This window comes from Peromyscus maniculatus, chromosome 14 (assembly GCF_049852395.1).
Source record: "Peromyscus maniculatus bairdii isolate BWxNUB_F1_BW_parent chromosome 14, HU_Pman_BW_mat_3.1, whole genome shotgun sequence".
NCBI lineage: Eukaryota > Metazoa > Chordata > Mammalia > Rodentia > Cricetidae > Peromyscus > Peromyscus maniculatus.
Genome location: NC_134865.1, coordinates 80,095,823 through 80,108,879, shown reverse-complemented (window position 1 = coordinate 80,108,879; position 13,057 = coordinate 80,095,823). Strand labels below are relative to the sequence as shown.

The window sequence follows — 13,057 nt, the reverse complement described above, 5'->3', positions numbered from 1 at the left end:
CTCCCATGTCCCTATCTGCCCCCAGAGGGGGAAGAGGCATCAAATACCAATGACAAGAGCAGGGGACACCATGCACAGGGTAGCCATCATGGGTACAGCTCCCAGTGGAGCCCTCCTGCCTAGAGTCCTTACCTCTCCCCAAACACAGTCTGAATCGCTCGGTACATCTTGGAGTCCTTGTTGTACTTGGTGGACATCAGGAACTTCTAAATACCCCCCCCAAAACAACACAATCCATGAGAGGATGCCCTCAGCAGCATGCGGATACCAGCCAAGCCCCAGCCCCAAAGGAAAAACAACATACATATGACCAAGTGGACTGTCGGTCACACACCAGGAAGCCTGTCTTTAAGCAGGAGCAATTGTAGAGGGATGTAGAAAGGGGTCCAGAGATGCTTGGACTCGTCCTATGACCACACAGCTGGAGTGGGCATGGGACCCTACACCATGCCTTCCAAAGCAGTGTGAAAGAGGCCCAGACTGTTGTGAAGCCTTTGAGACACAGGAGAGACCCTCAGGATATGTTCTCTGTCATCAGCCCCAAGCCAGCCTCAGAGGAAGAAGGACTTTCTGGAAGGGCCAACTTGCCTCTCAAGAGCTATGTGACATCAATATGATGTTACCCAACAGCCTCTGAGGCAGTGGAGCCCAGTAGAAAATGGCTTGGGTTGGGCTTAGCAACCTGTTCCATATTTGCTAACGCCACCACCCTGGATGAGCTGGTCCCTGTCAGAGGATGACGGTGAAAGGTGCCTGCATGGTCCAGGCTGTAGTGAGGAGTAAGTTAGCTCTGCAGCGAAAGAGCTGAAAATGGTGCCTGGTACACAGCAAGCACTCAATTAATGCCAAGGACACATTAACATCCTGCAGTTCACTTCCTGCTCCATCAACCCTCAGATGCACAAGCTGTTTTGTGCTCATCTTACACACAGATGGGAAAACGGAGATTTGAAACTAGCACAAGGGACCCGGGCTGCTGCTGAGTTTGTGGAATGCTTGCCTAGTGAGCACAGAGCCTGGGATCTGCAGCAGCCTGCACAGCAGAAAGCGCGCGTGGTGGTGGACACCTGTAATGCTAGCACACGAGATGGAGGCAGGAAGATCAGCAGCGCAAGGTCACCCTTGGCCACAGAGTGAGTTTGAGGCCAGCCAGGACTCATTAAAAAACAAAACAACAAAAGCTGAAACAAGGGGATGTTTATGGTAGACACAGGATTTGAACCAGACAATCTGCAGCCAGGTGCAAGGAGAGTACTCCGGGTTCTAAGATACATTCCAACTGTGATGTGTGAAGTGGGGTGGGCAGTGGAGTCCACAGGGCCCAGTTAGAGACTAAGTTTGGTCCCAGGAGCTCTGGGAAGGAGTTGGGAACTTCTCTATAACAACTGAGTCTATAGAGCTTCTGTGGGCTCTGCCCTGGGGTCTCACACCAAGCTTTCAGCTCACAGGAGCCCCACGGGTGGCTGATTTTGCACCATGAGAGATGTCAGAGTCTCTCACCCAACCCAGAGACCTCAGCCCCACCCTCCCACACTTCAATTTATAAATCAGGCTCTGTCATCACCCTGCCCACCTAAGACCTACTCCTCTCAAAGGTCCCCCCATCTGTGAACCCCTCCTCACCTAGAGTCCCCACTACTGAGGTGCCACCACCAGGATCTCCCACAGCCTGCTGTCCCAGAGCCTGAGGATCCATGGTTGACCACTGAGCTGAGCTTTGGGGGTGAGAGATACACAAGGAGCCCCACACCCCACCTCTTCCTCTGGTCATCTCTACTAATGTCACAGCGGAAGCAGTAACAGCTAGGGACTTACTCTCTTGATGTAAATAACCGGAAAACTGGGCAAAAGAAAATGCATAAAGTATGTGTTTTCAGATGCTCGGACAAGCCATGTGGGATCGTGGACCAAAAGGACAGAAAAGCAAGGCAAGGAAGGGCATGGTGACCGAGGGTGTCCTGGCTCTCCACCCAGTCAATTCCAGGACAAAAACACTGAAGTCGACCCAGATAGAGCACAGCAGCCATGCTAAATGGCACAGTCAGAGGTCAGGCTCCAGGCAGGCCGTAGGAGGCTGGCAGTTTTAGGCCAGCATTCTAGAGGAGGGCTATGACAGAGCGCCTGAGAGCTGCATGCTGCTTCATGAACACGCCGTGTGCACACACAGCATTGCAAAACCTGAGATGACAGAATGAATGGGCAGCCTTCGGCTCTGAGGGCCTGGGGCCCCCACACACCACAGCCTTCGGCTCTGAGGGTTTGGGGCTCCCACACACCACAGCCTTCGGCTCTGAGGGTCTGGGGCTCACACACACACACACACACCACAGGGGGTTGAAGTTGCCCTGGCCCAGAGCACACCAACCTCAGGAAGAAAGCCTTCAGGAGAGGCCACAGGATGTCTATTCCCTCACAGAGGGGCTGGCACAGCCCCAGAGTCAGGTCTGTTCTAGCCTACACTACAGACTTTCACTCAGGCTGGAAAGGACCAGGCTCATCTGCCAGGAAGTCACTTGTCAAGCTGAAGTCTGGCATCCTTTAAAGAAGTGAAACAATGACCAAAAAAGAAGAAAAAAAAATTGTTTTAGACAGAGTCTCACTCTGTAGTTCTGGCTGGCTTGGTACTCACTCTGTAGGCCAGGCTGGCGTTGAACTCATACAGATCCCCCTGCCTCTGCCTCCAGGGTGCTGGTATTAGAGGAGTGCACCACCACAGCAGACAAATTCATATTTTTAAGTGATTTTTAACTTTGTTCTTGATGCTGTGGTTGTCCAATCTGTCTCCTGATGTGTCCATGAAGTTCTAGTTTAGGCCTGGGAGTTGAGCTCAGTGGTGGCACCCTTGTAAGATCCAGGCCTTGGGCTTTATTTCTAGCATTACCAAAGCAATGCAAAACAAAACCCACTAACAATGGGCTGGAGAGATGGCTCAAAGGTTAAAAGCACTTACTGCTCTCACAAAGGACCCAAGTTCAATTCCCAGCACCTGAGTCGTGTGACTCACAACTGCCTGTAACTCCAGCTCCAGGAGATACAAGCCCTCTTCTGGATTCTACAGGCATTTACACTCACATGTGCATACCCATACAACAGATGTACAAATATACACATAATTAAAAAATAAATCTTACACACACACACACACACACACACACACACACACACACACACACACACGCATCCTGAATTGTACTCTGTCTCTCTCAGGGTCACCACAGCCACCCTACATGCAGACAGCCACACCCACAAGTTCACTATGGGAACAGCACCATCTATTGAGACGTTGCTGTGTGCCAGGCATGGACTACAGGGCTCACACTCATCAATTCAGCCCCATTCCTAAGTCACCCGTGGGAGGCCATCATCCCTACAGATGAAGAAGAAAACTGGGACCCAGAAAAAGGAAGTCATTTGTCCCAGGTCATATTTGAGTCCATTCCTGCAGGTAATGCGTGCCTGCTCCTGGTACCACCATGGCCCACACTCCTCTATCAGTGGGGTACTTAAGCCCCACCCCTGGGAAAATGAAACATATCATGGTGGTCGGAGGACACAGAAAAGCCTGTAATACATCAGTGCTTCGAGAAGACTCAAAGGAGGTTGGTGAGAAGGGCAATATTAGTCCCTGGGGCCGGGTGTCACCTGCACACCAGGGGAAGGGAAGGACACCACAAGGGAGTCATCTCCTACCTTGACTGATTCGGGACTCGTGACGATGACTGAGGTTTTGTGGAAGACATTGACTCTCACAACAGGACCATACTTCTTAGCCCTGGGAATCAAAGTGACTGTCAACTCCCCATGCCAGAATACCATCATCCCTGGCCCAGAGGGTCCCCACTGTCAGGGGGAGCAGAAACACCCCATTTCAAGAAACACTCAGCCCTAGCTGCAAGTTCTTCTGGGGCCCAGGAGGCTTGGCAGGGTGTCTGTGTCTCTTCTCTTAACTGGTGGCTAAGTCAGGACTCCCCTAAACTCACTTTCCACACCCATGAAAGAAGAGTTGAAATGCCCTCCTCTGCCCACAAAAGCCTGTGCCAGAAGTAAGCGATATCATGCATTTAGAAGTGTTTTTGAAAGATAGAAAATAACACCCCAAACAATAACTGTTACCTGCACTCCAAGCCAGTTTGCTGGTGTGGAAATTGAGGCTTAGAGATTCTAACAGCTGTGATAAGTCTCCTCAGCCAGTCAACAAAACACCTTGGCTTCACATTGCCTTACCTGCCTCTGTGCTCAGGATGCTGCTGAGGCAGGAGTGCCCTGGGTAAGGTCAGGTGCTGGGAGTGCCCAGCTGGGAGGAACTGACCTGGGGTAGACACTGGGAGTGTCTTGGGGCAGGGTGGGCAAACTGGAAGTTCCTGTGGTGAGTTAGACAAAGTGAGGTTCCCACTGAGAAACCCAGGGCAAGAACAAGAGACAAGTTGGAACTCACCAATCTAAAAACAGGTCCTGGAGCACACGGCCACAAGCCTCGTCCTTTTTCCAAAAGTAGGGGAGATGTCCTAGAAGGAAGCTAAAAGAAAGGCAGACATCAGGCTGGCAGTGGTCACCCTCAAAGCGTGCCCTTCCCTCACAGGCCCAGGTGAGGTGGTCTGAAGCTGGGGGAGGCGTGGAGCTGGCTTGAGGGCACCAGGTGAAGGGGCCGACGGTACCAAGCCTGGTGCAGTGGGTACCAACGGCTTCCTTAGAAAGCAATCGTCCTTCTGTCCCTTCTGTCAGAGGCCCAGGGCTGGCATCGCAGAAGACCTCAATGGCCTCTGACACTCATGGATATTCACCATGTGCCAGGCCCCACACTAAGCCTTACCCACAGTTCCTAGCATTACCTAACCAGGTTACACACCACAATAACCATTGTCATCATTATTTACAGGTGGATAGAGACAGGGGTGGAAGAAGAAATAACTAAAGAAGGACTCCAGGGGCCAGCCACCCTGCCACCCAGCCACCCAGCCAGCCACAGAGTAAGAGTGAAAGTAAGATTACAGAAGTAAGAAAAGGGAAAAGCCCAGAGGCAGAAGATAGATGGACCAGTTTAAGGAAAACTAGTAAGCAACAAGCCAAGCTAAGGCTGGACGTTTATAATTAAGAATAAGCCTCCATGTGTGATTTATTTTGGAGCTGGGTGGTTGGCCCCTGAAAAAAGCAAAAAACATCTAACAACACACAGCAGGCACCAGGATGAGCCTCGCGGCTTCTCATCAGGGGACAATATCTGTCCTCTTCAGTGTGAGCACCAGATCATGAGCACACCTGCTTGTCCCCTTGATGCACACTCCAAGGGCACACGCGTATGATTTGATTCCCCTCTGCTCACGGCAGCCTCTTGAAACCACAGTTGGAGTATTCTAGGTCACAGAACCCAGGGCAAGACCAAAGGGAGGTAAATAAATAATACGCCGGAGAGTGCTCGCGCTGGCAGTGTGTGTACTAAAATAATATGCCAGAGAACGGTGACACAGGAGACAATCAGGCCGGGCTGGACTTGATGGCAGACCACTTGCCTAACATTGGCGAAGCCCTGGGTTCCAGAGTTCAGGAATCCGATAAACTGGGTGTGGTGGTGCATTATCTGTAATCCCAGGGCTCGAGATGGGATCGTGGAGGCAAGAGGGTCACATGCCAGGCCCCCCTCAGTTACATGACATTTGAAACTAACCTGGGCTAGAGATTCCAGGTGGTGTGGAGACGGATAAACACAGCGGTAAATCAACAGAGACAGGCATGTGGGGGGTGACATTTAATACAGACAGGGAACAGCTCCTCTACAGGGTCCCTGGGGGGTGGAAGATAACTCAGTTGTTAGGATGCCATGTAAGCATGAGGAGCTGAGTCTTCATTCTAAACACCAATGTTTAAAAAAAAAAAGGGGGGGGAGGGCAAGGCATGGCAGAGAACACCCTGTAATGCCCATGCTGAAGACGGGGAGATGGCACCTACTGGCTATCAGTGTAGCCAAATGGTGAGAGCTACATTAGTGAGAGACCTTGCCTCAAGAAATAAGGTATAAAGTGGCTGAAGAAGACATCTGGCATCTCTGGCCTCTACATGCACACACATGAATACAGCACACACAAATGACACACCTTCCCCCCCCCCCCCGCGCCACACACACACACACACACACACACACAAGAAGATGGCATGTGAACTGAGACACAGAAGCTGTGAGAGATTTGGCCACACAGATCTATGGGGGGAGAAGACCCCCCAGACAATGGTGATAGCAGGTACAACGGCCCTGAGGTAAGTACGTGCTTGGACAGCAAGAAGATGCATATGCTGAGGCGGAATGCAAGAAGAGACAGTACAAGGTGGGAGGGTGGACACTGGAAGGCGTTGTGGACTTTCACCTTGGTGGGGTGTGGGTCACTGGTGGGTTTTAAGCAAAGCACGGGCAGGGTCTGATGTGGTCCTAAATGGATCCTTTATAGCCACACCGGATGTGAGGGCAGGTCAAGGCCCAGAGCAAGATCAGAGGCACCAGAAGCCAGTGGGGTGGAGAGGAAAAAGAGCAACAGACCAGGGCAGGGCCAGAGAGAGATAAAGACAGAGCCAGGGTGCAGAGGTATGGGTCAGTGAGAGGTCCAGGACAGAGACCTGTGGCCTGGACAGCTAGCTGAATGGGGGGTCTACCATTTACTCAGGTGGTGAGCCGTATCTATGGGTTCACAGCCATCATACCCACCCTGAAATTGTGCCAGGGCCTTCTCTGGTTCTGCCTGTAAGAGGAGCAGGTCCCATCAACGGCTCTGCTTCCTCACACCATGGGACATCTGTGGGACATGTGCTCCACACAAGCATCAAGAGTTACAAGGAAAGTTGTGCCTCGGTTTCCCTGAGGTTCCTCACCTTTTTGGATTAATCTCTTTCTCTATGAACACCCCCAACCTGGGGTACCTGAACCCATGAACTACGTTCCTTTCCTTTTCTCCCCCCAGGACCAACAACTCGAGACAGGCAGATGAGGTCAGAGGCGTGGGTGTGGAGCCCTTGTTTATACCAGCTTCCAGAAAGGGCTTACAGCAGTGGTTCTCAATCTGTGGGTTGAGACCCCACAGGGGTTACAAATCAGATATTTATGTTATTATTCATGACAGCAAAGTTACAGTTATGAAGTAGCGAGGAAAATAATATTATGGTGGGGGGGAGGTCACCATGACTTGAGGAACTGTGTTAAAGGGTCACAGCATTAAGAAGGTTGAGAACCACTGTCCTAGAGGAATGGGAAGCAGAGATAACATCTGGAGTTCAGAGGAGACTCCATGCTAAATTCAGGGCTGAGGGTTCATAGGAAGGTGCCATGTTCCAGCCAGTACCCAGATGAAGCCACAGGGATGCATGGAGACAGAAAAAAGAGAGACAGTGATGAGGCTGAGCAGGTGCCACCAGACAGGAAGAAGCAGGGTGGAGTGAGCAGAGACAGTGCCACAGTCTGCAGGGGGCAGGGGTCGGGGTTAGGGTTGGGTAGGTGCCTGGGCCTGGCATTGGCTTCAGCAACATGGGTGGAGAGGCGGGGTCAAAACTAGACAGGAGTTCTAGAGTCCGTGGGAGAGAGACCGGAGGCCCGCAGGCAGGGTCTGCTAGAGGGCTTGCTGGGGGGGCAGAAACTGGGGGCGGCAAGAGGGTGGAGAGACAGGCTTTTTCAAGGCAGAGACTGGTGCAGCATGTTACATAAAGGTGGGGGAGATGCAGAAGAAAACCGATGGTGTAGGCAGGAGGGGGGTGCTACTGGGGGAGGGCCACTGAGCCAGGGGGACGGGCTGGCCTTGGTCAAGGCATCAGTGACCTGCAAGAGCAGCTGGAAGGTGCCAGTGGGCCGTGGGGCAGGGGTGGGCAGCAGAGGTCAGGGCAGGAATCCCCCCCGCCCCCCGCGCTAAGTTGCTCTATTTGCTGGGGGAAGTAGGAGGCGAGAATGAAAACTGAGTATGCAACTGGAGGGGGAAGCGTTAGGGCTGAGAGAAGGCAAGAAAGCCGCCTGGAGAGGGGGTGGGTGAATGTGCTGGGCCAGGAAGCGTAGGGCAACTTAGGTCACTCCCAGTGAGGGGCCTTGGAGAAAGGTGAGTCCCAGACATCACATACTACGGGGCCGTATTTCCAGAATCATCTATTCGTCACTCCTAAAACTATGCATATGGGGGGGGGGATGTTCTCAGTTTTGAGTCACATCTGTGAGTCTGGGTCCTTTTTCTCCTCCTGGGCCTGACTGACCACAAAGTCTACACCTAGTCAACTGCAACCTGGGAAGACCAGGCAGAAAGGGGAACTAAAGGCTGTTCCCTCTGGTTCCAGCAGGGGGCGCAAGGGAGAAAACAAGCCGTAAGAACTAGCCCTGGAAACAAGCAGGTAAGATTGTAAAGGTGAACACTGGGACCTCACACACACACACACACACAGAAGCCACTTGTCTTAGCCCTCGTGGCAGATTGCATAGGGCAGGCAGGGCGGGCAGGGTGGGCAGGGCAGCACTTCCCAGCGTATCTGCTTTCCCCATAAGAGTGACTGGCCAGGTGGGGATCCAAGGGTTCTATGGATTTCAGCAGAAAAAGAACAGTAGCCATCTGGAGGGCCCACTGTGAGGCCACCAGAGGGATGTCACCACAATGGTTAGGAGAAGGCTATCTACCACAAATGTGTGCAGGTAAGACCCATGTGTGCCTCGTACCAGAGGTCCCAATGCTCAGCTGGGAACTCAAAGTCTACTGGGTGGTACCACATAACAGGACCAAGAGTGATGCTCTCCCATGACTAAGCCCTGTACATGCTTTGTAGAATAGTCCCCATCCTAGACAACTCACGAACCAGCAACTCTGAGTGGGAAGACAAGCCTAACAATGCCTCCCTCAGACCATCCAGGAGACAATGTCAAGATAGCTATCTAAAAACTAGGTTAGAAAAGACCTTTGGTCATCAAGCCCTGTCCACTGCACAGCACCAGGCGAGCAGGAGGCTGATGATGGAGGAATAGAGACGCAGGAAGAAGCGTTTATGTGGGATCAGAATGTGGGGCTTCAGGCTTCAGCTATTACACAGATCAGTGCAGTGGGATGCTGTACTCAGAGCAGAGAAGGCACATTGGGGGAGGGCCTCCTGCAGAGTAAGGAGGATGGAGGGCAGGGTGGGGGCGCAGCAGCTGCCTCTTGCAGACAAAGGGCTCCTTGCTTGCAACTGGCAAAGCCCTGGAACACCAAAGGACAGACACTGTTACACAGCTTTCCTACCTACCACAGGGTGGCCAGTTTGTGAGTCCCAGCTTTGAACGCCAGGGCCTCTTATTTGTGCTAGAAGACATTCCAGAACTTACACTTAGTTTAGTTTTATATTTGACCACCAATCCAGTTTGAACTCAAAATTCTTTGAACTTATACATTGTTCAGTTTGCCTACAGAAGAGCCTAGTCTGGCTGGGGTTAGCCTCCTCACACTGCTCTGCCCTTAGCACACCTGCTGGTCACAGGTCGATTCTGGCGTCAGAGATGGAGAGAATGACAACCTAGACAAGAGAGAGATACAGATTGTTTCAGCTTTTTTGTTTGTTTGTTTGTTTGTCTTTGTCAACAACACAAGCTAGGGTCATCTGAGAAGGAACCTCAATTGAGAAAATGCCCCCATCATTGTGGCCTATAGGCATGTTTGTGGGGCATTTTCTCGATTAGTGGCTGATATGGAAGGACCCAGCCCACTGTGGGTGGTGCCATCCCTCCGCAGATGGTCCTGGGTTGTAAGAAAGCAGGCTGAGTGAGCCATGGAGAGCAAGCCAGTAAGCCATGTTCCTCCATGGTTCTCTGCTTCAGTTCCTGCCTCCAGGTCCCTGCTTCCAGGTGCCTGCCTCGATTTCTTCAGATGATGGACTGTAACCTGGAAGGTGAAGTAAACCGCTTTCTCCCCAGGTTGCTTTTGGTCATTTTTTTTTTTTTTAAATCACAGCAACAGAAGCAAACTAAGACAGACACATATCACTCCATAGAGGACCCTTGAAATCACTGTGCTAAGTGAAAGAAGGCAGACGCAAAAGGTTCCAGATTGTATGGCTCCATTCATGGGAAGTGTCTAGTACAGGCCATCCATGGAGACAGACGCAGACCAGTGCTAGGAATGCTGGGGCAGCCAGACAGGGCATGCCAGGCAATGGATACAGGATTTCTTCTTGGATGATAGAAATGTTCTAGAATTACTGATGATGGTTATGCAACTCTGTGGCTCGGCTAAACACCTTCAAAGGGGAGATTTTAAAGTATGCACATTTTATCGTGTTTGGTTTTTTTGTTTGTTTGTTTGGGGTTTTCTTGTTTGTTTTTGTTTTTAGAGAGAAGGGCTAGAGTTCACTTCTGCCTTCTCTGGACACCAGCCCAACCAGTTCCAAAAGGCCAAAGCCCCTGAGTTTAGGAGAAGAGATTGTCAGAACAGCAGAAGCTTGTTCGTTCCTGAGCTGTGGATAGATGGTTTGGAAACAGAACAGTCGTGTGTAACAGAACCTGGAGATTCCAACATCCAATTTGCAGTCATGTGCATGTGCCAGATGCTGCTGGAAGAGACGTTCAGGGTACCACAGTGAATGAGACAGACACTTAACAAGAGGTGGCACAGTGACTTAAGGATCTATGAGATGACTGTAATACATTCAGAAGTTCAACAGAAGGGCCCCCTCCCTAAGGGGTTAGCACTCTAGACAAGCCGTGTTGGCCAGGGGAAGGCCTATTTAGGTGGAGTGGAAGGCATAAGTGCTAAGCAAGGGATAGGGATCACAGGGAGGACCCCCCCCCCAAGGTCAGAAGGAGGACACAGGGAGGGCAGAGAGCCGAGGGAGAGAAAAGTTGTCTCCCTATGTCACCAGCCACAGGGGTCACTCTTGAGTCCAGAAGCAGGAATTCAGGCTGCCATGCTGGAGATGGTACCTTCCAGAATGTTCATGTCCAGGGGTCTTAAAAAGCGTGTCTAATACCACTGTTTATTTATTCATTCAACAAATATTTATTGAGCAAGTGCAACATGGCAGGCACTGGGGATACACCAGCAAACACAGCATCTCTGCCCCCCTGGGGCTCACATTCTGGGATGGGGACAGACAGTCAACAGGTAGGAAGAAGGTGGCTTGGGGGGGGGGGCGGGTCATGGCCCTGTAAGTCACCCAGGGCTGGGCAGACTTCACATAGAGTGATTGGAGACAGTCGGTTTGATGTGAGACCAAGAAGATACCCCCCCCCATAGGCCTGAGAAAGAGAACAGAAAGATCCAATGGAGAGAGATGTGGGGGACAGGCAGGCTGGGGGCAAAAGGGGCAAGAGGTGGCAGGTACTGAGTGGGATTGTGAGCTCAGCAGGGGCCTGGCTACCTATACAGTCTGCTTCATGTGGAGCTGAATTTCTCAGCAGTAAAGTGATGGGACGCCCTTGGGACACTGCCATAACACATCGACTCTAAGCTTCAGAAAGCTTTTGCCTGGCATGGTGGCACACGCCTTTAATCCCAGCACTCAGGAAGCAGAGGCAGATGGATCTCTCTCTGAGTTTGAGGCCAGCCTGGTCTACAGAGTCCCAGGACAGCCAGGGCCATGCACAGAGACCTTGTCTCAAGAAAGGAATGAAAGGTTAGCCTTTAATGGGGGCCGTTGGTAAACTGGGTGAGGGCCAAGAATGGGATGGAAATACTGAGGACAAATGGAATGTCCCAGGACAGAAACAAAGACACAGGGAAATGTCACAAAAGTACAGTCCAAGTCCCAAAGTTAGCAGAACCCACTTTGAAAGCAGGCTGACCTGGGTTTAAATCTAGGCTTACCAACTGTGTGACCTTGGGCAGGTGACTTCGCCTCTGCGCGCCTCAGTCTCCAGGTCTGAACGATGGGGTAACAGCAGCGCCTACCTGACAGGACTGTCGCTGCCGTCACATTTGTGCGGCCCAGCCAAGCGCGGTGGGCGCCCAGCAGCTGCTGCGGCTGTGAGTAATTTGTTACTAAGAATAGTTAGCGCCCCTCTCTGGGCCTGCGTCTCCGAGCTGGCCGCGCGTACAAAGCGAGGCTGGACCCCCGGCCCGTACGTGGGCTCGGACTCGGTCCTAGATCCCCCCCGGATCGAGCTCCCCAGCCAGGCCCCCACCCCCACCCCCCGCTCACCTGGGCCGCGGCGGCCCGGGGATGTGCTCATAGCGGCTGCGAGCGCGATGCACGAAGGTGCAGCAGAGGCCGAAGGCGAGCAGGACGGCGCTAGCGAGCAACAGCAGCCCCGGGCTCATGGCTCCGGGCCCGGCCGGGGTCGGCGCCGGGTGCCGAGGGGGCCGGAGGCCGCGACCGACTCGCTGTCAGCGCCGCGCGCCGCCTCGGCCCCAGGCCCCGCGCTCGCCAGCACCGCCCCCGCCGCTCGGCTCCGCCCCCGCCGGCTCGACCCCGCCCCGGGCACGAGGACCCGCCAACCACGTCTCCGCCTCCGGCTCCAGCTCGCAGGACCCGCCCCCGCAGGGCCACGCCTTCTTCGAGGCCCGGCCCCAGCTGCCACGCCGTTCCCGCCCAGAGTAGGAAGTATTCACCAATCACGACCTCGCTTTCGTCTCAGACTCCAAGGCCACGCCCCTTCTCACCTCCCTTGGGCTTAGGCTCCGCCCCGAAGTTGGCCCCGCCCAGAACGCGTTGTCCTGGCAACCTCGCTTCCTGGGCGCACGCTGCCCGGGCGGCGGCGCAAATCCTGCCCGCTGGCTCCGCCCCTTTGGCACCTCCAAATGCCTCTCCGCGTGCGTTCCAGGCCTCTTCCTTTCTCGCGCAAACCTTCAGGGAACCCTACCTCAGCTGTCCAGTTGCCGTCTCACGCTGACTGTCCCCAAACCTCTCCCTGGAACCGCCGCGCAACGAAAGTTGGTCATCCCCAAATGTCCTTGCTCTGCGCCTCCACTGCGGGCCGGTGCAAGCAGTGCGCCCGCGTCCGCCCAGAGGCGGGATACAAGAGTCCCCAGACCCGGAGAAACCCTGATCCTGACTGCGGGTCATGGTCCACAGAGAGCATCAGGTGTGAGCGCTGAGCGCGCCACGGGCGTCTCACTTCCGAGTTTCAATTCCCGAGGGTAGG

The 13,057-nt window shown here is 53.3% G+C and overlaps 1 protein-coding gene across 1 annotated transcript in view; it reads right to left on the bottom strand.

Annotated features, from left to right (window-relative positions):
• Window positions 1-12,342, bottom strand: part of Cyp46a1 (cytochrome P450 family 46 subfamily A member 1) — a 28,580-nt gene extending 16,238 nt beyond the window's left edge. The window contains exons 1-4 of the mRNA XM_006971692.4: window positions 12,115-12,342; window positions 4,436-4,516; window positions 3,691-3,772; window positions 133-206 (exon numbers count right to left, since the gene is read on the bottom strand). Coding sequence (XP_006971754.1) covers window positions 133-206; window positions 3,691-3,772; window positions 4,436-4,516; window positions 12,115-12,233 — 356 coding nt within the window. The 5' untranslated portion in view covers window positions 12,234-12,342. The remainder of the gene's footprint in view (window positions 1-132; window positions 207-3,690; window positions 3,773-4,435; window positions 4,517-12,114) is intronic.
• Window positions 12,343-13,057: the final 715 nt, after the last annotated feature.